At 42.4% G+C, this 26736-nt stretch overlaps 1 protein-coding gene across 2 annotated transcripts in view; it reads left to right on the forward strand.

Annotated features, from left to right (window-relative positions):
• LOC148041878 (long chain acyl-CoA synthetase 4-like) overlaps nucleotides 1-26736 on the forward strand; it is a 131464-nt gene that overhangs the window by 45819 nt on the left and 58909 nt on the right. For both annotated transcript variants that reach the window (XM_087683675.1, XM_087683668.1), the window contains exons 5-6: nucleotides 17093-17141; nucleotides 17280-17356. In XM_087683675.1, coding sequence (XP_087539801.1) covers nucleotides 17093-17141; nucleotides 17280-17356 — 126 coding nt within the window. The remainder of the gene's footprint in view (nucleotides 1-17092; nucleotides 17142-17279; nucleotides 17357-26736) is intronic.

The raw sequence follows: 26736 nt of genomic DNA on the forward strand, positions 1-26736 counted from the left end.
CATAGCATGCATGCCCAATTACTACTGTACATCCACATACAAAGTCAAATTGTGCATCAAACATCCTTGATTTTCCTTAATCAGCCTTGATTAGGCTTAAGCCTAATCAGCACTGACCAACAAGGTTCTAGAGATTGCAGCCGTTTCTCTAGATCTCAAGATCAACATGTGATTATGGTCATTTGTGGTATAGGGCCGCTTAGATGATGTGCGTAGGGGATAAGGCTCTTGTGCTCTCACAGAGAGAGAGAGAGAGAGAGAGAGAGAGAGAGAGAGAGAGAGAGAGAGAGAGAGAGAGAGCCAACTATCTCGCCTTGATCAGCCAACTTATCCAATAATGAGAGCATCGGGTGAGTGACCAAAGTGAACAACAAAGGGCTGAGAGGGCAACCTTGCCTAAGAGACCGAGATAAGGCAATTTCCTTTGTGATCCCTCTCTACCTTCCTTGCATTTTGATTATTCTTGCCTATTCTATTTCCCTAGATGGACTGCCTTGTGGTATATTTGGTGTACTGAAAATGTCTTTATTTTTGATTTCGTTTCAGGCATCCATGGTCATGTGGCTCGCGTTCGAGATTTAGTGCTGTGGCAGATTTCTTCTATGATATCGGCTGACGTGGTTCTTTCTGACATTGCTGCTCCTTGGCTGGCTATTGTTCACTCTACTCCAGTTGTCCTTTCTGTGTGATTTTTTCTTTATGTAAAAGTCGTGATAGTCTTTCGTTAGTTTCTTTGATGACTTGATGGTCTGATGTAATAGAAAGTAAGAGATGTAGAGAGAATGCTGATGTCACGAGGACGTGAAAATTTGATGCTTTGCTTATGTTTAGTTGACATTTGATTAAAGGATTAATCAAATGTGCAATTAAAAGATGCACATGTGAGGTGCAAGCTACTTTCTCAGAGTTGAAGACCGAAGGACCGCGTGAAAAGGATGAGATTCTAGGTGCATTTTGGTGTCAGTTTGCCCCTAGGACCATTAATTGGCCATTAAGTGTCAGTGGTGACACTAGGGACTAGGCATTAATGAATGGATTAATGCTTGTCCAAGGGTCAATTAATGCATGGGACCACTTTGGGTTGCAATGGCCTAGCCAATTAATTTTTGGATGGGCAAGGTCAAATTTTTGGGCATGGATTAAGGGCTGAATTAATTTTCAGAATTAATTAATTCTGAAAATTGTTTAAATGGTTGGAAATTGTTGAAAATGGATTAAGAAAGCTGCCACTTGGCAAAACTTTCCCATGCAAATGGGGGAAAGGCTAAATAGGGCTAAAGGGAGAGGGAAATCTCGTTTTTTCATTTTGGAGCTGTTGGAAAGAGGTGTTGGACTGTTGCTGCCGGCTTTTGGGGCCAATTCCTAGCCATTGGAGACCATTTTAGTGATGGAGATTGCATATTCTTGACCTTGGGAAGCTAACAATTGCTGCTGATGCACTTTCTCCTGAAGATCATAGTCTCTGATGCTCCTATTGTTGTTGGTGCATCCGTTTGGGGTTGATACAGCAAGGCAGCAGCTGATTTTGATCAGTTCTTCGCGACAAATCTCAAAATTTTCTCTCTCTACAGCATTCTCTCATCTCCTTCAGTTTATGCTCAGCCATTCTCAGCAAATCTCAGCCATTCGGAGGAGATCTCAGCCATTTTTGGTGGGCTGATCTGTGCTTTCTGCATTAAACCCTAATTCACAGCAGAAATTAGGGTTTAGCAGCCACCTTGGGATCTGTGCCAGAGATTGAAGGCTCAAGGGACTGAAGTCAGCAGCTGATAATTGAAGATTATCAAGGAATTTCAAGAGCCAGCCCATCCCGAATTGATTTGGGGCAGCATTTGGCCAGCCAAGGGTCAAATTGGAGAAGAAGTCTTGGGTGAAACAAGGGGCAAATGACCCAAAAGGCTTACTGGACATTTATGACAGGAAGAGCAATTGGTTAGCAGGAGGAGATTGAAGAATCTCAAGTTGTACTCCTTCCAATTGAATGAAAGCTAAAGAAATACCGCAAGGGGCGCCAATTTTGGGGCCAACAGGGTGCCTACTGTCCAAGAATGTTATGGTAAAGTGTGTATTTCATTTTATCTGTATTTATTTATTGCTGTAATTAACTCTTAAAATAGGTTATCACCACCCATTCCAAGAAGGAAGGCTGCTTTCATGGTTCCATTGCCGGGATACATCAAATCTTTTGATTTGGTGGGCTCGAGGCACCTGATTGCAAGCCAAAGCTTTGTGCTAGTGCTAATTTTTGTGCTCAGCTGAGAAATTACAGCAACATGTCTTCATATAGTGAGATGGAATCAAGCAGTGATGATGCCTCTCAGTATGGACATTCTCATGGGAATGAAGGAAATGCAATGCCTAATCGTGGACAAGGCTCTCATGATGGACAACAAGCTGAAAATGTTGCTCTTGGGCAAGATGCAGGGCCTTCAAGCCGTCACGAGGTAGATGACCAGCAAAGTGAAGAGGAATTTGATGACCAGTTCAAGAATCGGATGAGGACAGCAGCAAATCTCTTTGCTGAATTGGGCAAGGATCCTAAGTTCACTCGATTTTTGAATGCTCCGAAGAAGGACAGCAAGGGCAAGAAGAAGAAGTCAACTTCTACACCTTCGGGACAGCAAGGTGCACCGAAGGTAGTGCCAAATCCTTCACTTGAAGCTCCTAAAGAGGCCAATGAAGCTAAACAGTTGGTACCTATGGGGCAAGGAATGCAGATTTTGAGCTTTAGGAGTTTTCCATTAAGGAAGGGGATGATCTGAAAGTCAAGTTGACCAAATATTTGTGGTTACTAGGCGGGTTTGCTACTACTGGCTCTTCGAAGGCAGACCGCGATCATACTACATTCTTCTTAAACAAGTTGCCCGATAAATGCTTCCTTTTTCAGTAGATGATCTCACTATTTAGATTGCTAACCTTCTACAAGTTTGAGTGTTAGTTCTTGCATTGTGTGAGGTTGCATGATCAAGTCCGCAAGTTCTCCATACACATGTATTTCAGAGGAGCGAGGATTGGTGGCCTCTTCTTTAGGATGGAAAACCAATAGTGGGAACATAGTTGTCTCCGTACGATGTATGGTACTGTTCGTATTGTATGATCTGTATTGTGCATCTTGAGTGTTGTGTTTTCCTTGTGGCCTTGTCTTTAGTTCCACCCCTTTTCGAGTTACCACAGAGCCCTCCTTGGATTCCATCGAGCATGCAACCCTCTTTGACTGTTGACCCCTCTTTGACTGTTTGAACTTTGACCCCTCTCTCATCTACAAAAGATGCTCTTGTCCTCCATGCTTCCACACCAATTCAACAAGCATTTACCATTCTTATCTTCCTCTCTTGGATCTTGAATGGACTCGTGATTTGTCATTCTTATCTCTCATCTCCCATCCCCTCTTTCCCGCATCCTATGAAAGCATTTTCCATTCTCAAATCTCATCGACCATCCCCTCTATCCCGCACCTTATCAAAGCATTTGCTACCCCTCTTTTCCACATCCTATCAAAGCATTTGCTATTCTCAAATCTCATCTCCCATCCCCTCTATCCCGCACCTTATCAAAGCATTTGCCATTCTCATTTCCCATCCCCTCTCTCTCACTCTTGCTCTTTCAACTTTACCCCAACCCCGTGGCCTCTCGAGTCCCTCTCTCTTTCAAATTTCAAGACTCAAGTCTCAAGAGTTGAGACTCAAGTATCTTGCTCTCCCTCCCTTCCTCCCTCCCTCTCTCCCTCTCTTTCCCCTGGGCCTCTTTATCTGTCATTGGCACCATGACTTGTGAGAAGTACGAGACCTTCAATTTGCATGTGATCCATGTGGAGAGAGACACAAAGAAGTCTAACTCCCACCATTTGGACATGCAAGTATTGCCGGAAGCGCTATACAAGTGATGCAACTCAGCTTTTTCAACATCTTTCCAAGACGAGGGGGCAAGTTGCTCCATGCAGGGAGATCCCTTAAAACATCGCGGAGGAGATTCTCACCAAGATGAGAGGGGGATCCACAAGAGGAGGAGGAAGTGGCTTATCGGCACCAACCCCTATGTCTACTAACGACGAAGCATTGAATGTGGGCGTATCTTCAAGTGATGCAGAAGAGGCCTCTATCATTGGTGGTGGGGGACTCCACATCCACATGTGGCTCCAGTAAAAGACAAAGTGGAGGCTGATGTGGTGCCAGAGAGACAATCCTCTCTTTGTCAAGCTCCCAATCATGTGCGTGGACCGGTTGTCTTTCTTGGAGAAAGGCAACGATTTGCGGATATTGAAATTGCACGCATGGTGATTGAGTGCAATCTTGCAGTCCGATGTCTCAAAGCAAGAGCAATGGAACAAGATGGTAAAAGCCATTGCCAATTGCACGCATGGTGATTGAGTGCAATCTTACATTCGATGTCCCAAAGTAAGAGCAATGGAAGAAGATGGTAAAAGCCATTGCCAATGTGGGTCCATGTGAAGGATGGACTGGTGTCACATACAACGAGAGAGGACGAAAAAGATTGATGAAGAGAAGGAGAGGATTGATAGAGCCCTTAATCTTATTCAGGCCGCATGGATAAAATATGGTTGCTCCATTCTCACTGACGGATAGAGTAATCATAAGAAATGGGGCATCATCAACATACGTGTCTCATGTCCACTTGGCACTTACTTTTTGCGGGCCGTAGACACCGGCAAGAGGGGGAGGAAAACGACATGCGCTTTCATCTTCCGCCACATTCGACAGGCTATCATTGAGGTATACATTGCCTTTTAAATTTGTTTCACTTTCTTTTATTATGATAATTGATTTATGCATAGCTATCTATCTCCTTATTCTAATTTCTTTTTAGTATCTATCTCGATTCTCTCTTTTTGCTCGGGCTCCACGGTTGCCAATCCCCATCTCTTTTCATTCTGGAACCTTGAAAGTTAAAACTTGAAAGGCTTAACTCTCTCTTTCTCTCTCTAACCTCCAAGTATTGTTAGTATACGTACTTGCAATTTTTAAATTGTGGTTATAGGTGGGCCCTTTGAATGTGGTGTAAGTTGTTACTGACAATGTGTCGAATTGTCGGCGCATGGGCCGTTTGCTTTAGACCAAGTTTTCCACGATTGTGTGGACTCCATGTACAAGTCATTGTTTAGACTTGCTCATGGAGGACATTAGGAAGCTCAAGTGGGTGAAGAGGGTGGTCTGCAATGCTACATCTATTATCACCTTCTTTGCAGTAAAGGTAAAGCTGCTTGTGATGTATTGTGAGCATGGCACATTGGAGTTGAAGAAGCCTTCTTCAACTTGCTTTGCTTACATGTGGTTATTGTTGGAGTGCCTTTATGAGGAGCTGTCCATTGCCTTGCGCCAGATAGTGGTGTCCACCCTATGGAATGAGTGGGATGAGCACGAGACAGAGAAGGCTAAAGCTATGTAGTAGTGCTTGTTTCTTGATGAGTAGTTTTGGCAAAAAGTCCATGCCATTGTCATTGCTGTGACTTCCTTTTACAACGTGTTACATATAGGTGATTGTAAGGGGTCCACCATGGGTCTTCTCGCTTACTTCTTTAGAGCGGCATTGGTGGAGGCACGTGCTTGTACAGTGATCATAGAGATACAACGTACACATGTTTTAGAGATGCATAAGCCCATCCATGCTTTTGTCGCATTAGCACATCCGACCTAGAAGTCACCGGTGGTCATGGATGATAGAGAGTTCTGTTCGGACCAACTTGCTTATTTGGCTCGTGTGGTCTCTGTGGATGACCACAATGCAATGCTGGAGAAGGTAGGATGCTATGTAGATTAGAGAGGACATGTTGCTTTTGCTTCTCCCATTTGTTGGAGGAGTGAGTCACTTGTGAAGCCTTTATTTTGGTGGCAAAACTTTGGATACACATTGGAAATCCTTTAGCCCTTAGCCATGAGGGTCCTTGCTTATGATTGCTCTTCGGGTGCATGTGAGAGAAATTGGAGTGTTCACACAAAGATTTGCAATTGGCTTAGCACATGATAGTTAGAGTGGCTAGTCTATTGCCGCACTAACTTACGTACGATGAGGGCTATAATTGGCATGGATAGTCCGAAGTAGGTAAAGTTTAAATACTTAACCATAAAATTTAAAATTTGTTGTTTTAAACTTTAAACTTTGAAGTTTATACTTTACAATTTAGGCTTTAGCATTTACAATCTTACGTGCATCATTGCATTGTGTAGGTGAATGTTTGATACATTCAAGTTGATGGGCGATACTCTTCCGAGTGTGCATTAAAAGGTGGACGAGGAGCAGGAGATGATTTTTGCAAAGCTTTATAGAGAGCTGATAGTAGCAGATACTCGTGACACTTGCAGTCAGCATGCTGTGGATGCAGAGTTCGAGTAGGTGGTAGCGGATGCATGATCATTTCACGCCCTCCAACATCGAGTTGAGGTGGTTTGAGTGGCTTGCAGACATATGTAAGGCGGGGCTCTAGTAGCTCACATTCTATGTCTCATGATGACATCCCCCCCTTGCCTACACAGTCGCCACCTAGGCAGCCATCATTTGATGATGATTGTAACATTATCAATGAGGATGAGTATGAGTGTGTCTCATCATCTGATGCCAAGGAGTCATCTTTAGACTCTCTTGATGAGTAGTTACATGATTTTGATGATAATGATAATGATGCCTCATCATAGATTTATAGGTCGCTCGCTTTTTTATATCAGATACTAGACTATAGTTGTATCGCATGTTTTGCGTAGCCCATGTGACTGTGATGGTCACCCTCATGTATTCATCTTATTTTGTAATGAAATAGTTATAGCCACTTTAAACATCTATTCTATCATTTAATGATTCATGGTTTTTGTTATTTAAAAAATTGTCTTAATTTTTTTCGTACTAATATCGTATTGTGCCTTATAAGATCATAAGGTACCATTTAGTACCATATTTTATTGTACCGTACTGTATTGTATGTTTCCTACCTAACAACTATGAGTGGGAGGAACTCGCAAGATGCAAAGGTAAGCCCAACCAAGGGTGATACCACTTCCTCTGATGGAACCAAAGAAACACGAGCCTCTTTGGTAGAAAATTTCAAGAAAAATAGATTTTGCACACAACATCAAAGCTCTGGCCATGTGGACGAGGAGTGTCGTACCAATGCCTAGGTCTTCCTTCTAGAAAACCATTGTAGACTGTTGCGATTGCCTCGATTGTAGCCAGGTAGTCTAGTGGGGTACGTCTCTTGCTACTGCGCCATCTATTCCATCTACTCCAGTGGCTATTAGACATGTGGCACACGGATAGTCTTTGCAATCTATATCCTTCACTACTCTTGAAGACTCGGGTGATTGGTGTTCTCGTGGCTCATCTATTATATTTGTTGCATCCATTCTTAGGGCATCCATTGTCCCTTCTAGGATCCTTTCCCCACCTTGCCTAATACGATGATGGTGTGAAGAAACCCTCTAAACGCAAAAAGCATGAAGTCAATCAAAGCAGAGACTGATAAACTCAAAACATAATGAGGGTTAGGTTTAGGGTAACTCAAAGACTATGAACACAATGAATAATAAAGTGAGTAAATGAATAACGAATATACAGTGCTTGTGCAATAAACACAGTATGTAGTGAAATATTGAATCTCGAACTCTTGTATCTTTAGGATCAAGGTAGAGGTTATGAGTTGTAGAGTGTGTTGCGCTCCGAATGGATCTCGAATTGCAGCAAAGGCAACCTTTGAGTGTTGAATACCAGCAAATGTAGCCAAGGAAGGTTGGATCTAATGCCGATAATAGTGTCGGACAGAAATACTAAAAACGCAAGTATTAGAGGAGAGAGAAAATCTACACAATATATGTTAGGTGCAAATGCAATGATAGTGGTGAGAGAATGTTAGGGCAGTAGCTAGAAAATCAAAACACAACATTCAGAGGACAGAGAAGATGATGGCGATAGCTGTCAGTTGATGGTGATAGCATCTAGCCGACGGAGTGTTGAACACTAGCAAATGCAGCCAAGGAACATTGAATGTGATGCAGATGGCAGTACGGGAGAGAAAGATTGAGAATGCAGGTACTCGAGGAGAGAGAAAATTGACACAATAGATGTCAGGTGGAAACGTAACAGATAGTGGTGAGAGAATGTCAGGGCGGCATCCAAAAAGTAAAAACATAGCATTTAGAGGAGAGAGAAGATAATGGCGATAGTTATTGGTTGATGGCGATAGCAACCAATTGATGGGAATAGCTGTCAATTGTAGACAACAGCAGCCAACTGTAGGTGATAGCTCGTGGAACTTGGTGACAGCTGCAAACATGCGAGGGAGGGTTGGAATCAGGTGCCATATGGTAGCAAGTGGTTGATGGAAGCTTTGACTGTGATGTCCTTTGCAAATAGGATGTGGGCAATAGAGATATGGCTCTTGAAACCTTCGAAAACGAGATTGAGCGAGAGTGATGTGTTGCATGCATATCTATAGAAAGTTGGGGGCATCCAAATTAGGGTTTTGCATGTGGGACACAATAACTCTCTAGGATCATGTTTCTTTTTAAAATAAGAGGTTTTTTCATAAATTAAACATGTTTTGGGGCTTTTTAAGTCAGACTAATGCATTTTTAGCTCAACACTCCTCTCAGGCCTAGAATTGAGCCATGAGAAATAAACCCTTGATATATATTTACTTTTACTTCAAGGCGTTTCATCGCAAAGCAATTAGGGCATTGGGCAAAGGGTGCATGTCGGCTACCCAATGAGCTACTAAGACTACAAAGGCGATGATAACCTTATCAAGGGAGCCCAAGTGATCACCCTTGAGAGGGGAGGGCATCAGCCAAAGGTTGCACGTCGGCTGTCCATGAGCCTACCAAGTTTTACAAAGATGGATGGAATCAGTAATAAACTTTATGATGTTTTTTTGGTGGAGGGCTTTGGGTGTGATTTATTCAAATGATTTAGCATTAAGTGATGCTTTTAAATTAGTTTTCGTCCCATTGAGTATTTGTGCCTTGAAGTATGGAAAAAATAAGAATGGATAGTTCCACTACCTTCATAAAACAAGCAAAGCAATTCCACACACTACTAGGATATGTATCTAGGGATTCCTAAGTGTGTGTGTGCGTGTGTGTGTGTGTGCCAATTATATGGAGAATATGTGGAGTGAAAGAAAAGATGTGTAAGCAAACAAGACAAGTAAAGCTAACATGCAAGCAGAGGGAAAATTTTCTTTCAGAAATTGCCATGTGGAATGCCACAATTATTGTGAATCCGGAGTCCAACCACTCCGAGGGTGACTGAAAAGAAATAAATGCACACAGATGCATGTTCACATGAACAGAATGCTGATGCACAGAGTAATGCAAAGGAGGCTGTAAATATTCATGCACATGTAGAATGTGATGCAGCGGTGCCACTTGGACAATGTTCTTGCAGGGGAATTGTTCACTTGTCTAAGCGCCCTTTTAGAATGATGTCATCTTAATAGTGCGGATGAGAAGTTATAAATGTCCATGATACATTACATAATAAATAAATGTTCAAAAGTGAGAAGTTGTAAACATCATTATTATCACTATGAAGAGAAGCAAACCGTTCGCTCTTAAATTGGAAGGACAAGTAAGAGGGAAGCATCCTCTCCCTATCAATTTGAAGAAGTAGAGGAGGGTGTCTCCAAGGCAATCCGCGGTAGAATATATTGGAGAACCGGCCGGTTGACCGCCTTGGTCAAAATATTTGCAAAATTGATGCTTGTAAAATGGTGATGGTGGTAGTGAATAAGGAGAAGGAAGTTGTAAAGGTGGATAGGCAGAAATAAGATGTTGATGTCCAATGAGTGCCGATTGCTATGAAGATACGGAAATGGACATAGATTCATATAATACCATAGGTGTAGGTGGAGGCATTGGGACACGATAACTTTGTCCAAATGTCGGTTGGGGCACTACAGAATGATCGGGTGGTCCATTAGGTAATGCCATAGAGGCAAACTGTGATACCAAACAATCCACACTCGAGTATGTCTAAGATGCACTTTCAAAGGGATAGCTCGAAAGTGTGTGTGTGTTGGGTCGAGCCTTCGTCACAGGGACACCACCTAGAAACATGTATGTAGAGGGCTTAAAGGCCATGCTTAAATGTGTAGAATCTCTCCGTGTGGTATGTGATGGTGGATAATGTGGTGCATGTAACCGGCCTTCCTTCCATGGATGGGTGGTAAATACTTGATTACAATTACAGCAACAAACAATTAATGCAAAATTGAAAATACAAATTTACCTACTGATCTTGGACAATGCACATCCGATTGGCCCCAAAATTGGCGCCCCTTTCGGTATTTCTTTAGCTTTATTGAAGAAAAAGTTGATTTACAATGGGATTCTCCCTATCCCCTTCGCAATCCAAACTCCCCTTGTTGTCCAAAGTGACAAGAAGTCTTCAATATGATTTGCCTCTTGATTCGGACACTTAATTGGCGTTCACCCACTTCATAGGCGATGGAAATGCCCCAAATTCAATGGCTGGCTAGTCCTCCACCTGAATTTAGTTGAAATTCACCTTCAGCCTTGTTGAATCCAAGTCTTGCAGCTTCCAATTTTGGGCACGCTTCCAAAGGCTGTAGCTAAACCCTAATTTCTGCTATAAATTTTTTGCAACAGTAGAGAAATTTGCAATTTCTCAGCCTCCAAGGGTCCAAATGTTGAGATCTTTAGAGCAAGGCTGTGAAATGGTTGGGAGATGAGAGAGAAAGCTGTAGAGAGAGAAAATTCGGAGTTTTGTCGCGAAGAATGACTGAAAATCAGTCAAATGCAGTTGCTGCCTTGCTACAACAGCTTGTAGATGCAAAGAATTGAAGAAAATCAGTCATTTACTGCTGCTGCCTTGTGTCAATAGCATGTATATGCTGTCACCTATTGTTGATTGGTCTCCTCCTGTCCCTTGCTGCCTCAGAAGGTCCTTCAATGGCTGCAAATCAGACCAACAACATCTCCTTTATCTCTCTTGTAGAGTGAATACACTTAAAATGCCTCTCCCCACTCTCCAAAGACGTTTTTCAGTCTTGGATGGGTATTTTTGACAAGTGGCAATCTCCCAAATGTTAGCATTAGCCATAATTAAATATTAATTTTCAGTGTTTAAATACTGAAAATTAATCTAATAATTGTTTTGGTGCCTTGAAAAATAATTTGGCTAGCCAATAATTAAATTGGCTAGGTAACTTTCATTCTCAAATGTCTTTGGCCATCTTTGAGCATTAGATTGACGTTAGGTACCATTAAATGTCACTTCTCTAGTGTCACCAACTAACACTTATGGCCAAATGGATGATCTAGGCCAATATTTGGCACCAGATACCACCAGTAGTACATGTGCGGCATAACTTATAGCAACTTTTGCCTTTGACATCCCATGATTTCTCGGATCTCGGGCTCATAAATTTACTCTAATCCGAGTTACACATGACATGTGCAACATTTACTTAATCACGCGATTAAAAATTAATCCACATATTAAGTGAGGTTTCAAAAATACATGTCCTCATGATAGTGAACTTAATGGAAGCGGAAAGAAAGGTTTAGCGAAAAATGAGGGAATGATGGATGGGAGCCCAAATGGATTTGTTGTAGATGTTGTGGGAAACATTGTAGGCTTCTTTTGTCCATTAAATGCACTAGATGAAGATGCATCCACTCCATATTCACCATGCGAAATGAAATATTTTGAAGAAAAGGGAAGGGTAGGAATATTTATAGTTCTTCTTTTAGCTTCTTACCTAGTTTTGAGTTCATGAAGAAATATTTGTCTTGCTCATTGCTTACAAACCAAAGCTTGTTTTGAAGAGTCCCTTCTTAGTAAGCATCTCTCGATCCAACATAATATACAGAATGAGTTGGCATAGATTTTGAAATAGTAAGGTTTATACTTGACATTGAAGAAACGAAGTATTGGGGAATTAATGTATAATCCGAGCTAGGTTTCACTTGCGGATGGCCGATCCATAGTGGAGATTTCGAAGGTCCTACAAGATAATTAGTTTTGTATGCCGAATCTAAAGGAGAAAACTCAGGCTTACCTTCAACCTACTTCAGAGCCCCATGCATAAGAATGAGAGCATACTCATTGGCAGAAATTTGATATGGTTTGTGGACTCCATGGTAGTCGAATGGCTCTCCGTCCATGTTAGATCGAATAGTAGCAAGTTGGGAGACCCACTCGTGATTCTTTTTATCCATGTTTGCAGTGACTTCTATCCTTGCTTTTCCAGTAGGGATGCTACATCATCTTCATCCATATGGTTCTCGGCACCACATGAAGATCGACATTCTCAAGCTCCTCTTCCTTCTTCAACATCCACATCCAAGTTGAGAGGGGGTTTCTACCCTTCTTGGTATTTTATAGATTTTGGCACTTGTCTTTGACATTGGCCTTTCCCCTTGTTTTATCTTTATGCATTGCATGATTTCATCATCTTTGTACCAGGGGGGTTGGGCAAGCGAACAATTTTCACATGAGGGACACTGTCCAAGTGGTATCTGTTGCATGAGCATCCTTCAGTATGTAGCATACTACGCATCCCATCGTGCAGAGCACCATTCGAGGGATCCTAAGTTGTTTCCATATCGGCAGATTATACCACCAGGGTGACTACTTGGACTCCTTCGGTAAGATAACCATAGTCTCTGTAGTCTTGGTGGGCCACTGGGCATCTAATGTACACCCTTTGTTCAATACCCTTGTTGCTTTGGGGTGGGACGCCTTGGGGTAAACATTCCCAGCCTTCCCTTTTAGGCTTAGTTTTGGACGTGAGAGGGGGTTTTGAGCTAAAACATACATTATAGTTGATTAGCTTTTTTAAAGAGTCCCAAAACATGCTTAATTAATGAAAAATACAAATTTGGTATGCAGTTTGAGAGAGTTTTCGTGATCGCTCAAAATACTATTTTTTGGGGTACACTCCTTACATTCATTTACAACATTCACTTGAGAGTTTCTTCTCTTTGTGTTTGAGTTTTGCGTTTTGCATTTAGGGTTTGAGTTTTGCTTGTCTTCGTCCGAGTCCTTGTGTTTCAGTCTTGGTCGTACATGTTGTGTTTTCTCAATGCAAACCCTAGCCATATCTTCACAGGTAAAACCAACCTTTCTCCTCAAATAGGGTAATAACTTATAGCAAGCAAAAAATTTACATAAATAAAAAATGTAAACTTTACCACTTTTATCTTGAAGAATGGTCAGCTTGTTGGCCCCAAAGTTGGTGCCCTTTGTAGTATTTCTTTAGCTTTTATTGCAAATGGATGGAGTACAATTGAGATTTTTAGATCTTCTTTGCTATTCCAAGTGTCTCTTTCGAGACAAGGAAAAAGCAAAGGAGGTGGTAGGAATGTTTGGACCGTCTAACTTGGAAGATAGTAAGGAAGGGTAATTTGTGGATGCACCCACGGAGGATAACAATGAGGAAAGCATAGCTGGTAGATCAGAGGTGAGCAATGCAAATTTTCAAGCCGTGTTTGTATAGATGACTCAATTATTAACACATGAATCAAGAGCAACAAAGAAAGGGTAAAGGGAGAAGAAAGGAGATGTGGTATGATACAGAAGATTTGGATTCTGAATATGGTAGATACAAACCTATGGCTCTAGAGAAGTACAAAGGAGAAAGAGAGTCTTTGGTTCTTGATAGATGGTTCAATCTCATGCTTCAATATATGAACATCTTAAAAGTGGCCACACGACGACAAGGTAAAGTGGCATGTCAACATCTAGCTGACCAAGCATATGATTGGTGGTTGGAGAAAGAGCACATAGAGCAAGTAAAACCTGTGTGATGAGTTGGAAAGAGTTGCATACTGAACTTTCAAATTATTTCATCCCCAAGAATGAAAAATTCAAACTTAGAGATGAATGGTGTGCTTTGAGATAGCAAACAGGAAAACTAAGGGAATTCATAGTGAAATATAAACCATTTATATTGTAGCTTCAAGATATGGATGCGGTGACAAAGTTACATGGTTTCTTGTATGGATTGCAAGATTGGGCTCGCAAGGAGATAGAGAAGCAAGAGCCCGAAAACGTTAGTGTTGCCAAAAATGACTAGCAAGTCTTTAATTCTGAGCTTGCATCTCGAGATGGCTATCAAACCCTAATTTTTTCTGTAAATTAGGTTTCATAGTATAGATTTTTTTATATCTCCATCTCTGATGGCTCAAATATGTGGATTTTATTGAGATAACTTAAGAGAGAGTTGTAGGATGAGGGAGAATGCTTTAGAGAGAAATTTTAGGGTTTTATCGCGAAAAAGATTGAAAAACTGTTACGGCCCTACTTAAATAGCCATGGAAGCTGTCACCTATAGTGTAGGACCACCAAAAGGGTTGCTGCCCCCTCTTGTATGCTATCACCTGGATTAGAAGGACCTTGGGCTGTTGTCACTGTATCTAGAGGGCTCTAAACTGCTGTTGCCTATTGTAGGAGTGGTCCATGGTGGTTGCAAATCACATCAATAGCATCTTCTTGCTCTCTAACAACTTTCTTCTCTTTCACAATGGTTGGAATAGACTTCCACTAGTCCCCAGTAACTTTTTTTCCACTCGTATGGACAAGTTTTGCAAAGTGAGCCTTTTAATTCCATTTTCAAGCATTATTCAGCTTATTCAATTAGTTTTTACAAAATTAATTTTGAAGATTAATCTAATAATTATTTTTAGTGCTTAGAAAATTAATCTCACTAGCCAATAATTAAATTGGGTAGGTCAGTTTGTCTTTCAAGTATCCCTGAGTAGTTATTAGCACTTAGACCAGTATTATTAATTAATTAATGCCTAGTCTTTAGTGTCACCATTGACGTTAGTGGCTAATAAATTTGTCTAGGCCAAAAGTTGATGCTAGATATTATGTAGTATTTGTCAGGCATAACTTATTACAACTTATGCCTTTGACAACAACTAATTTCTTGGGGTCTTGGGTTCCACACCGTGAAATAATCGACATAGACCCCGGATGTGGAAGTCACATTTGCAGATTTGATTAACTTTTAATTAAGTGCAAAACAATAAAAGTTAATGTCCTTGTGAGAGTGGGAAGCTTTGGAGGGTGGCTGAGTTCAGGATGAAGGTGAGTGTCCCTAGGGGAGGAGTGTGCTTGGACTACGTGAGTCCATCATAGACATGATGGGCGTATATGTTGGCTGGCTCATGTATGAAATCGAAGGTGGTGGATTGGGTTCGTGCAATGGTTGGAGTCTATGGGAGTGTGGAGGTTTATAGGACAAGGAATAGGTAGCTTGAATTTGCTCCAATTGGGCATGGTGAAAGATGTGACTAGCTTGATCGTCTCAATGGAGCCTAGTACATATTCCACTAGGTTGGAGCTAGTGGGTTGGAGGTAGGTCAGTGCTTTGAATCTGGGCCACTTCTTCACCCTGCTGTAGATAATGAGATGGGATCATGAACCTAGCTTTAATATGTATAGGCCATACTCCTCTAGTATTAATTGATACCCTACCTATGCTTTCATTCTTTGCATCCATCACTTGTAGTCGATTTGGATCCTCAAAATCATAGGTTTCACACTACCTACTCTGCATCCTGGCATTAAAATCTCCTATCAAGAGGATCTCTCCTAGTTTGTAATAGTGTACAATCTCACTTCAACTATCTATGAAAGGTGACTCCCCTTTTGCCCTCTCGCTCTTAGTGCTAGGGCTCCTTGATAGCATATCTCAATCCTCTTGCGGACTGCCCCTTTGCTTCTCCATCGCCCTCTTGCTCTTATTGTTAGGGCTCCTTGATAGCATATCTTGATCCTCTCGGGGAAAAGTAGTAGAGGGCAATGTATACCATTGGGTCTTGGGAGACCTCCATGGTGATCCACATGTACCAGGTTCGGGTCTCCTGCCATGATGCAAACTATCCTTTATCTTGTCTAATTAGTGCAATCGCTTCTCCTAACCCTTGGGTGGTGCCCTAACGTCTCATACAACTCATGTATGCCGATTTTGAGATGTATCCTTCTACTCTAGGCAGTCCCCTCTTGGGACTCTGTTTGTGTGATCATAGTCAGATCATGGTTTTCTATCACCTCCTCCATCCTTCTTGGGTGTGTCTAGAGTGAACCTTTATAGTTCCATGTGTCATCTGTATCTCTAGGGTGTTTGTCTCATAGGCTGTGTGTCCCTTGTACACTGCCTTCTTGCCTTCCTCCCTCCCTAAATGTCTTCTTAAAATTTTAATTATAAATTATTAGGGTAAACGGTACTTAAACGAAACTCGGACTACAATTCCCAGACTGGTCTCTAAATGCAAACTCATTAATTAAAAATTAATAGTAATGTGGAGCGTTTTTTTGCCAGCGCATGCTTTTTTGTGACGACTAGTTCATTTTTATTACAGATTAAGGTGCCTCTTAAGCGCTGAACGACTGGTTGATTTTTATTTATTAAATTGTGTGTTTAGCGCGAATGCGCGTGGAAAAGGTGGGTGAATAAAGTTCATTTTAGCAATTAATTGTGGTTAAGGAGGTAATGAAAATAAATAAAGCTCACAGAATAAATACCTGGTAGGGGTGTGTATACAATAAACTGAAGGTGTATGGAGTAGTCCCCCAAACGCAATGAATCCAGTCAAACCAAAACAAAGACCAATGATTGAAAAAAATAAAGCACCTTAGTGTTTTTGTTTGATTTTTATTTTATTTTTATTTTTTATTTTTTATTTTTTTTTATTTTTTGTTTTAGGTGTGTTTATTTTTTGTAATTTTTTTGGTTTTGTTAATTTATTTTGTTTTAGGCATCAACATGTAGACAATGAGATGGCCTACACTTATTAGGGAAGGCAATTAGAAAGGGTAATTAACATGATCGAGTTCTAGAGATTCGTTATAGGGTAGTGCATAGAAAGGACATACATTTGGTCGTGTGGCTTTAACCCATTTGAAACATACAAAGATGAGATTAAGCAAATGTATAAATGTTAAGTATCTCAAAACTTTGTCTTTGGAGTTATACAGTATGTTACTGGCTGTCAATCAGCTTCTATTCATTCTATTACATTTTGAGTAGGTAATCATGTGATGCTACTGCTGTCAGTCCTCCTATGGACTACATATGATAACTGATGATGTTCTTCTTTTCATGTCAATTGCACAGGCCTGCAATGGCCACAGCATTTACTGCGTACCTTTATATGACTCTCTTGGTAAAGACTTGCCCATCTTTCAAATTTTAAAATTCTAGAGAATTTATTCTGTGAGCTATGAAGTTTCTGTTTTGACATTCTTTTTCCTTGGTTCTAGACTTTTAATGTCGTAGATGGTATCTGCTTACTTGTTTGAAGGTCCCGATGCAGTGGAGTACATCGTCATGCATGCAGAGGTATCACTGGCTTTTGTTGACGAGTCCAAGATAGCAGCGGTATGCTTCAAGCTCCGAGTGTCATAGTTTCCTAATTCTAAAGACTATGCATTTTCATTGCTTTCCTTGGTGTATTGCTACAAAATGACAACCGATGAAAGGCACGGAGTCTGATTTCAGGGTGAAAAAATGGGGGCACATTTGGTGTTATTTCAATTTGTATGACCCTTGGGCTTAAACATGGTTTGCTTAAAGGTATTTTGGAAGAGTTCCCTTTATTGCATTAAATTAGCATCTCTCACACCGAGTATCTGATGTAGAGTTTTGGGAGATTTAGATATGCTTAGTCTGAATATTGTTACTAATAGAAGAGAATTGTGAGTAGCAGTAAAACCTGGGCTTCTTGAGATTTTGCCTAAAGACATTATAGGTATGCCATTTGCCTTCTTGCTCTGTAGTTATCATCAAGGTACATAATAATAAGAGGAGGCCTTGGAGTAGAGGATTACTGCTTGGCCTCTACCTTTAGTATGCTGTTTTGGCTCCATGTATATCTTATTCTTAGTAAAAGTGTTTGCTCTTCTGTTCCATTTGTCTGCAAGAGGACTCTACTCTCTCAATAAACATGAATACAGAGATGAATGGAGGGGGGAAATTCACACAATTGACACCATGAAACCTGTCTTCATGAAACAATGGATGACCATGAATTTAGTAGTAATTACTTCATCCTCCCAATCAATAGACAGGATCACTACTTGCAATGAATGGTGGTAGTAGTCTGGAGGAGGGCCGCAATTTGCTGGCACTGCTTAACCTTACGGAGGCTCATTGAATAAGGCATCATACTATTGAGCAAGATAAATCCACTGCAGACACATTTTATGCATAAAGGAGCTTCACTTGAATGTGTATTGTATTTTGTGGATAGTTTTGAATGTTTGTGAAATCATGAATGTGATGCCATAATGCCTGTTTCTGATCAAGTACACTGTTTGGTTTGCTCCTGTTTTCCCTTTTTGTGCGCATTTGAGAGCGATGGAGGGGAGAGAGAAAGGGAGGCAGTGAGGTGTGAGTATGCACACTGTTATTTGCAAGTTGTGTTCTAAAAAACCTACTTTTACAAGCATTATTGCATGTTCTATGTTTGTGAACATGGTGTATGGTATTTGGACAACTAGGCGATTAATGTTGCCATGCAAAGTATGGATGCTTCATGTGGCCTTCATTGCTGCATTTGTATCTTTTTTTGGGGAGCGGGGGTCGGTGGTGGTTGTAGATTATTTATTGCAAGGTATTGGGGATGAATACTTCATGTCTCCTTGATTGCTGGATTGAAATAATTGCCTGCCTTTTTCTCTAGATTGTGGCTCTTTTGGAGAAAACCCTCACCAGAAATACTTTTTCCTACTATCACTCGAACCTTTGTTTGCCTGGGTTTTGTATTCCTAGAGAAAGTGACATTGTGGAAAGCCTTCCTTGCTTCAAGTAAAACACTTACCTGCCTGCTTGCTTCGATTTGGCTTTTTCGATGAAAGGGATGTGAGGATATTGCCTTACTAGAATGGACTCAACCTTGGAGTTTCGACTAACAGCCAAGCAAGTAATCTAAAGATGTTAACTTGATTGAATCTTGCATGAAAGAAAGTCAAGGTTTGGAAGTAGCAAGAGGTCCTATCTAAGGATGGTTTTTGGAAAGCTTTAAGATACTTGTCTCCTCTAGAGTATAGAAGGTGCTCTCTACGTCATTCCAGCTCTCGGAGGAAGAGTGGAAGGCTGTAGCTCTCTAGAAAATGCACACGCGCACACACACACACACACACACACACACACACAATTTTTGTTTCCATTCCCAAAACTTGTCTCATGCTACTATTGTTGAGAAACCACTTCTTCCATGTATCCACAAAAAGGACGGTGCCCTCATTTTGGGCATTTTATCAGTGGGCGCCCACTCAGTGGTGCACCACCCTAGATTGTTGAGGCCTATAAATGTGTCGCCTCTCCATTCATTCAACACATCCCCTATCATTCATTCAACATTGCCTGTCACTTCGATACTCTTCCCTCTCCACATTCATGTTGCTCATATCCCTAGTGAAGGACATTGTAGTTTGTGGTTATCCCTCTCTCTTCTCCTTTGGGCCCCTTATTCCCTTCGCCCTTAAGGCTGTGTTTGGAGGTTCCATCGTTGTTGGCGTCGTCATTAGATAGTTGATGACTCCCTCTCCCACCTAGTGGCCACGAGATTGCTAGCGTTTTGGGTCTTCTCCATTGGGCGTCACTCCTACAGGTTGCTGGCGTCATATCAAGTGCTGTCTACATCTGCGTTTTCATCTTGGATCTTCTCTCTCTTACTTGGATCATTGACATTTTGTTGCTTGGCCCATTTCTTGGTGTTCAAGGATTCTGCTTCGCTCCCTCAACGGCTAGTGATCATGTGCTTCCTCCCTGACGTCATATGAAGGTTATGGTTCACTCTTTCGGTATCTGTGCTCCACCTTCCAATGATTACTTTGATAGCCTTTTGCTCGGAGGATTGCATTTCTCTCCCCTCACTGAACAGATTTTCCAGTGGTGCAGCCGCCTTATTCAAACAGGACAGTGCGGTCGTCTTCGAACCTTCGCCTCCATTGTATCAACTTTTCTTCACATAGTATGATTCAATGCTTCATCATCTTGTTCTTTTGTGTTTTCAAAGTTTCTCTTCTCTCTTAGTGTTTGCCAAACACACTCTTTGTTTCTCCTCGGAAACCCTACAGTCTCTTTGTATGGTTGCGTATATTCTGACATGGTATCACAACATGCCTGATATTCTGACATGGTATCACAATACGCCTATTATTGTGACATGGTATCAGAGCGTAGAAACTTAGAGAACCAAAGATCCCGTTTATCGGAAAAGGCGAAGACACGTTGCAAGTTTGGCATCATCTTCTAATTTTCCTTTCATTTTTGTTGTATCATCAGGAGATAGAGATATCCTTTTCCTCCTCTCCATCCCACGCTCCCTTTTACAACTTGACACTATGGTGCTATGATTTCTTCACAAGTAGATGGATAGATCACTACGGGCTTCTTTTTGGCATCATTGGACCTCCCCATCAATGCTTGTCGACATAGAACTTTACTCCCTACATTGTTGGGGTATATGCGTCTACCCCAAGGTGCCTGTTGTTTGCCCTTGCTTTCAGATTTTTATGTTGAAGGCAATAAGATGCATCCGATGCATACTAAGACCTTTCGAGCCAAAGGAGGGTCACTTGGTACTTCAACCTCCTCGTGACCACCGCCATGCACTGTGGAGGTTGCTTTTGCTTCTTCTAGGGTTTGGGGAATGCCACTTTGACCACCTACGGTTTTGCACTTTGCTCCGTCAAGAGATAGTGATTGTTTGCTATTGTCCCCTCGGTACTCTGCTCCTTCGAGAGATGGTGGCTGCTTGATGCCTTTCATTATTTCGTCTTCGTAGTCCACTCCATTCAGAGACATCTATTGTCGCTCTATCCCAGGTTCATTAGGTTCTAAAGGCCGCCTTTGGGAGTTCTTTGACATCTTCGACACTCGAAATATCTTCTTTGGTACGATCAGTGGCATACACTTCATCATTAGATGATTCAGAGTCCGTGATCTAGGGGTTTTTAGATTCTCTCTCTCTGTCATAGAGAGGGATGTACTTTCTTTGCCCTTCGTAAGGGCTCGTGCTTCTTTTACGGTTTCAGAGGGAGACCTTGCATCTCCACCCTTAGAGGGGAGTCTCTCTTCATCATGAAGTTCTTCACACATCATTTACCCTTTGGGGATGTCCGTCTTCGAGCAACCATTTCTCCTCTTGATACCGAGGATCTTTAGGTACCACTTAGATCCGAGCCTAGGAGGTTTAGTTGCGACATGGCGACGAGGCCCTTGAATTGCTTCTAGCATGGAGTTACGAAGTTAGTGGTTTCTCTCTAGAGGTAAGAGTTGGGTTTTATAGTTCACGTTGTCTATTGTTCTTTACTGCAGGTTGCCTTTTCGGTGGAAATCTTGGATCTCTAGGATTCTCTACATCTTTTCCTTCTCTTCACTCCTCTTTCTTCATTCCTTTTTGGGCTTGAGAGGAGGTGTTGAGAAACCACTTCTTTTGTGTATCCACCTCAGTCGGGTTTTCACATTGACAATCCCAAAAAGGGCTGCACTCTCATTCTAGTCACTTTATGAATGGGCATCCACTTAGTGGTGCACCACCCTTGACAGTTGAGGCCTCTAAATAGGCCACCTCTCCCTTCATTCAACATATGCCTAGTCATTCATTTGACACTCTCTCTCCATCATTGCGACACTCTTCCCTCTCTATACCACTGTTGTGCATACCCCTATTGGAGGACATCGCAGTTTGTGGCTACTCCTGTCTTTTCTCCTTTAGGCTCCGTCTTTCCTTCCCCCTTCAGGCTGCTGTGTTTGGAGGCTCCATCCTTGTTGGCGTTATCGTCAGACAGGAGGTGACTCTCTCTCCCACCTTGCAGCGATTAGATTGCTGGGATTTTGGGTCTTCTCCACCATGTGTCACTCCTACAGGCTGGTGGAGATATCTCCAGTGTTGTCTATATCTGAGTTTTCAGCTAGGATCTTCTCTCTCTTGCTTGGCGTCATCCCATACATTGCCAACATCAGCATTCGGAGCTTTGGACATTTGCATTTGCAACTCATTACCTTTGATATTTGTGTTTGCAGGTGCTAATCTTTCGACATTGAAACGAGCCTTCCTCCTTGGATAGGGTGGTAAATAACTTCATTAAGCACTAATTACAAGTATAAAATTCACATAAAATTGAAAATGCACACTTTATCACTTTAATCTTGGACATTGGACCTTGGTTGGTCCCAAAATTGGCACCTCTTGCAATATTTTCTTATCTTATATTGCTAATGGAAGGAGTACAACTAAGATCCTTTGATCTCCTTCGCTAATCTAGGTGTCTCTTGCTATCAAAATTAACCAACAAGCCTCCAAACCAATGTGCTCCTTGGTTTGCTTAGGGCTAGTTCTCACCTTGCTCGTTGAAAGACAAATTTATCCCCAAATCTGATATTGGTTGGTTGGCCTCTTGAATCCCTCTTGAAATTCTTCAATTTCAGCTGTTGAAATTCAAGTCCTAGGCCTTGAGTTTTGAGAACGCATCTCTAGGCAATTGTCAAAACCCTAATTTTCGCTGTAAATTACAGTTTATAATAGAGATTGACCGAAATCTATTTTTGTGATGGCTCAAACTATTGGAAAATGCTGAGATAACTTGAGAGATGGTTGGGGGATGAGAGAGAATGCTGTTATTCAAGTTTCTTGGTGGCATGTGTTGAATTTCACGAGGCCTATTAAGGTCTCCTAGTCTTTTCTCCTTTCTCATTTGATTGCATCTTGGCAATAGATTTTGCGATTTGTAGTTTGGTGCCCTCTTGATCCTCGTAAGGAGAAGAAGTAGTTGCAAGGAGAAGTATTGGCTACATCCACGTTGGTCGATTGGCCTAATAAATACGTACAATGAGATAAGTTTAATCGGATGGCTCGCTTGAGATTGCAAATAGTCCATGATGGTATCATTCCTGGGCAGCCTTGCCTTTATTCTTTTCGGTGCATTTGTTAGTACTTTTGGGTGTCTCGTGGCTATCATGACATTTGGTCGTCCTTATAGAAGCAACTTTTGAGATACTCTCCATTGCTTGCTTTACTGTCCTCGTCTCCTTGGCGGGATTGGATGTTTGTGCTATTTGATGATTTCCAGAATAGGTTAGCTAATCAAATCTATCATCAGTTGAACGAGGTCAAGAGATGGGTCACTGGAAAGGCCAATAAAATATGGCATATTCAAGACAACAAAAAGAAGTGGCAAGAAATATTTATTCAACTGTGGAAGTCTAAGATTCCTTATCAGGGTAAAGTTTTCAAATGGAGGTTGTATATTGGGTGTCTTTCAATTGGGGATGTGTTGCGTGTTCACAAGATCTTTGATGGTTATTGTTTATTTTGTACTACATGTGATGAGACATTGCTTCATCTCTTTGTCTCTTGCCTTGTCGCTCAAGAGATTTTGAGTTTTGTTTCTTGTGTTTGGGCATGTCAAAAGACGATGTACCAGCAAGACAGTAGGGTTTGCGGGGATGAACATGGAGTGAACTCAGCAAACATGAAGAAAAGAAGAGAAGAGAGAAGGAACTTTGATGAATGGAATGATGAAGTTTTGAAATCATGGAGTGAATGTGATGCAAGGAAATAAGGGTGCCGTAGCACAAGGAAGATGATGAAGACAACCACGAACCACGAACCGCAATGTTCTCCTGAAGGGGTGTGATGGTAGTGGAGAGGCCAGAGAGAAGAGGTGATGAATTGAATGAATTAGTCGTGAAGAATAAGTGACAGAGGTAGCCTATAAATAGGCAAGAGACTGCCTAGGGTGGCGCTCGGAGGGAAGGCATTGATTGTCTAGGGTGGCGCCACAGTGTGGATGCCTAGGCTCTTTTTGGGGCTATCCACTATGAAACCCTAAACGCAAAAATCAAAACTCTAAACGCAAAATGCATAACGCAAAATTGTGGGTGAAGGGTTTCTCTACTCTCCCTCTTAATCTCAAAAAGGGAAACAAGAGAAGAGTGAGGTGGAGATGGAATGCTACATGTTGAGGAATGCTCATGCAACAGGGGCCACTTGGACAGTGTCCCTCGTGGGGAAATTGGTCACTTGCCCAAGCGCCCTAGTACAAAGATGATGAAAATATGGAATGCATAGGAGGAATGTCGAACTTTGTGTAGTGTCGAGAACCATAAGGATATGCCTGTACTTGATCTCGGGAGTTGGCTCCATGCTGACCAAGTGACCAAGGCAAGAAGAAGAGGAGGAAAAAGATGTAGAGGATACCTAAGATCCAACATTTCCACCTGAAAGGTAACTCGCAGTAAAGAATAGTAGACAGAGTGAACTGGAGAACCCGAAACTTAACCTCGGGAGAGAAGCCACTAGCTCCATGCATCCATGCAAGAAGGAATACGAAGGCCTCGTTACCAAGTCGTGGCGGAACCTCCAAGGCCTCGATCTAGGTAGATCCTCGAGATCTTGGGTATCAATAGGTGAGATGACCACTAGAAGAAAGACACCCCATCCAAGGGTAGAAGAAAAAGGTAGAAGGTCTCCGCTAGGGTGTGCAAAAGATTGAGTGGTGGGTAGGGACTCCCTTTGAAATTGGACGAATAGGAGCCCCGTTTGAAGTCGTAGTAGATGTAGATGGCCTCTCGGAGGGAAAGAAAGATCATCCCCCTTTGAGGTAGATAGGGAATTAAAAAACTCATGGATTATGGACTCCGAAACGTTTGAGGAAGAAGGAAGTGCCAACGATCGTGCCAAAGAAGGTACCTAGGGTGGTGAAGAACTCTTGGATATGGCCTCTTGAACTTAAGTAGGCGAGGGTGAAGGGTGGGGCTCAGACTAAGTAATGAGTGGGCAACAATCACTGCTTCTTAAGGGGGGGAGTGGGAAGCCGAAGAAGAGGAAGGATTCGAGCAACCATTGTCTCTCGAAGGAGCGGACTGATGAGGAGACGGTATCAAATAATCATTGTGTCTTGATGGAGCGGATTGCAGAACCACGGGCGGTGGTAGCCACTCTACCCGAAAATAGGTGGGAGGAGATTGCCGCTGGCATTGTGACGATCTCTAGGAGGTCCTATCGCCAATCGATTCTCCATGTGCTTGAAAGGACTTAGTACGCATCAGATGCATCTTATTGCCTTGAGCATAGTACTTTGATAGTCGATGTTGAACAATCTCTATGGTCCAGAAAGGAGAGGTGGCAAAGGTAGTGGTGGGTGGAAGACACATATACTCCGGGGGAGTGGGGAGCAAAGGTCGAAGTTGGCAAGCATCGGTGGGATAACTGTTCGTGCCATAGTAGGAGCAGCTAGTAGATTGGTCATTTGTTGGTATAGAAGCCATGGGTATGAGTGTGCCTTGCTGAAGAAGGAAGAGGTCAGCCATGAACCATGGACTGCAATGTTTGCCTTAAGGGGTGTGAGAGCAGTGCAAAGCACAAACTGCAGTGTTTGCTTCAAGGGGTGTGACGTTAGTGCAAATCAGGAACCACAATGTCCGCCTCAAGAGGTGGGAGGGTAGTGCAAGGGCTGGAAGTGAACTGCTAGTGGGAGGAGGATGCTACCAGCAGTAAGAGGATGCAACCAGTAGATAAACACAGGGTACAGCAGTATGGTGGAGCTGTTGGGTTGTAGAGAATAGCCGCCAGCAGACTGGCTGAGCTTCCAGGCTGCAGAGAATAGCTGCCACTAGTAGGGAGGAACCGCCAGCAATCTGGCTGAGCCGCCAACAGTCTGGTTGAGTCACCAACAGCAGAGAACAGTCACCACCAGTCAGAGAACAGCCGCCAACAATGAGGTTGAGCTGCTAGTAGTAGGGAGGAGGCGTTAGCAGCAAAGAACAGCCGCCAGCAGTCTGGCTGAGCCGCCAACAATAGAGAAAAGGTGCTGGAATACTGCCAGGTGCAGCTGAAGAGTTGCTAGTAGTAAACACAGTAAAGGGAAACAGGAGGCGGCACTAGTAGCCTTGAACGCACGCTAGAAAATAGCAAATGTAGGAGGGAGAAGCTGCCACTTAGGGTGTTGATGCAGCGGAAGAAGAAGAGCAGTGGATGCCGAACCCGCCACTGGTCTTTGCCTTCACTGGATTGGAGGATTTTTGCCACTATTTGAGCAGATCTAGTTCTGATACCATGTCAAAAGATGACGTACTAGCGAGACACTAGGGTTTGTAGGGAGGAACGCGGAGTGAACTCGGCAAACATCGAGAAGAGGAGAATAGAGAAGAAACTCTACTGAATGGAATGATTGAGTTCTGAATCATGGAGTGAATGTGATGCAAGTGAACAAGGGTGTCATAGCACAAGGAAGACGATGAAGACACCACGAAGCATGAACCACGAACGGCAATGTCCTCCTGAAGGGGTGTGATGGTAGTGGAGAGGTTGGAGAGAAGAGGTGATGGACTGAATGAATCAGTTGTGAAGAATGAGTGACAGAGGCAGCCTATAAATAGGCAAGAGATTGTCTAGGGTGGCGCCACAAGGGAGGGCATTGGTTGTCTAGGGTGGCACCACATCGTGGGCGTCTAGTCCCTTTTTGGGGCTGTCTAGTGTGAAACCCTAAACGTAAAACGCGAAACCCTAAAGGCAAAACGCAGAACGCAAAACTGCGGGTGAAGGGTTTCTCAACAAGGCCTTAGTGACTCGGTAGCGGATATTAGCTTGTTCGTGGATTATGGCAAGGATGCCCTCCATGTCCGCCAATCGGATCATTCGTGCCTTTTCCATTTCCTTCGTTGGACAACTCTGTGGCATATTTGGCGCACTTGGAATGCCTTTATTTTTTGATTCTGCTTCAGGCATCCATGGTCATGTGGCCTGTGTT

Source organism: Lygodium microphyllum, chromosome 1 (assembly GCF_053477565.2).
Source record: "Lygodium microphyllum isolate KBCC chromosome 1, Lygodium_microphyllum_v1.1.10, whole genome shotgun sequence".
NCBI classification, from domain to species: Eukaryota; Viridiplantae; Streptophyta; class Polypodiopsida; order Schizaeales; family Lygodiaceae; genus Lygodium; species Lygodium microphyllum.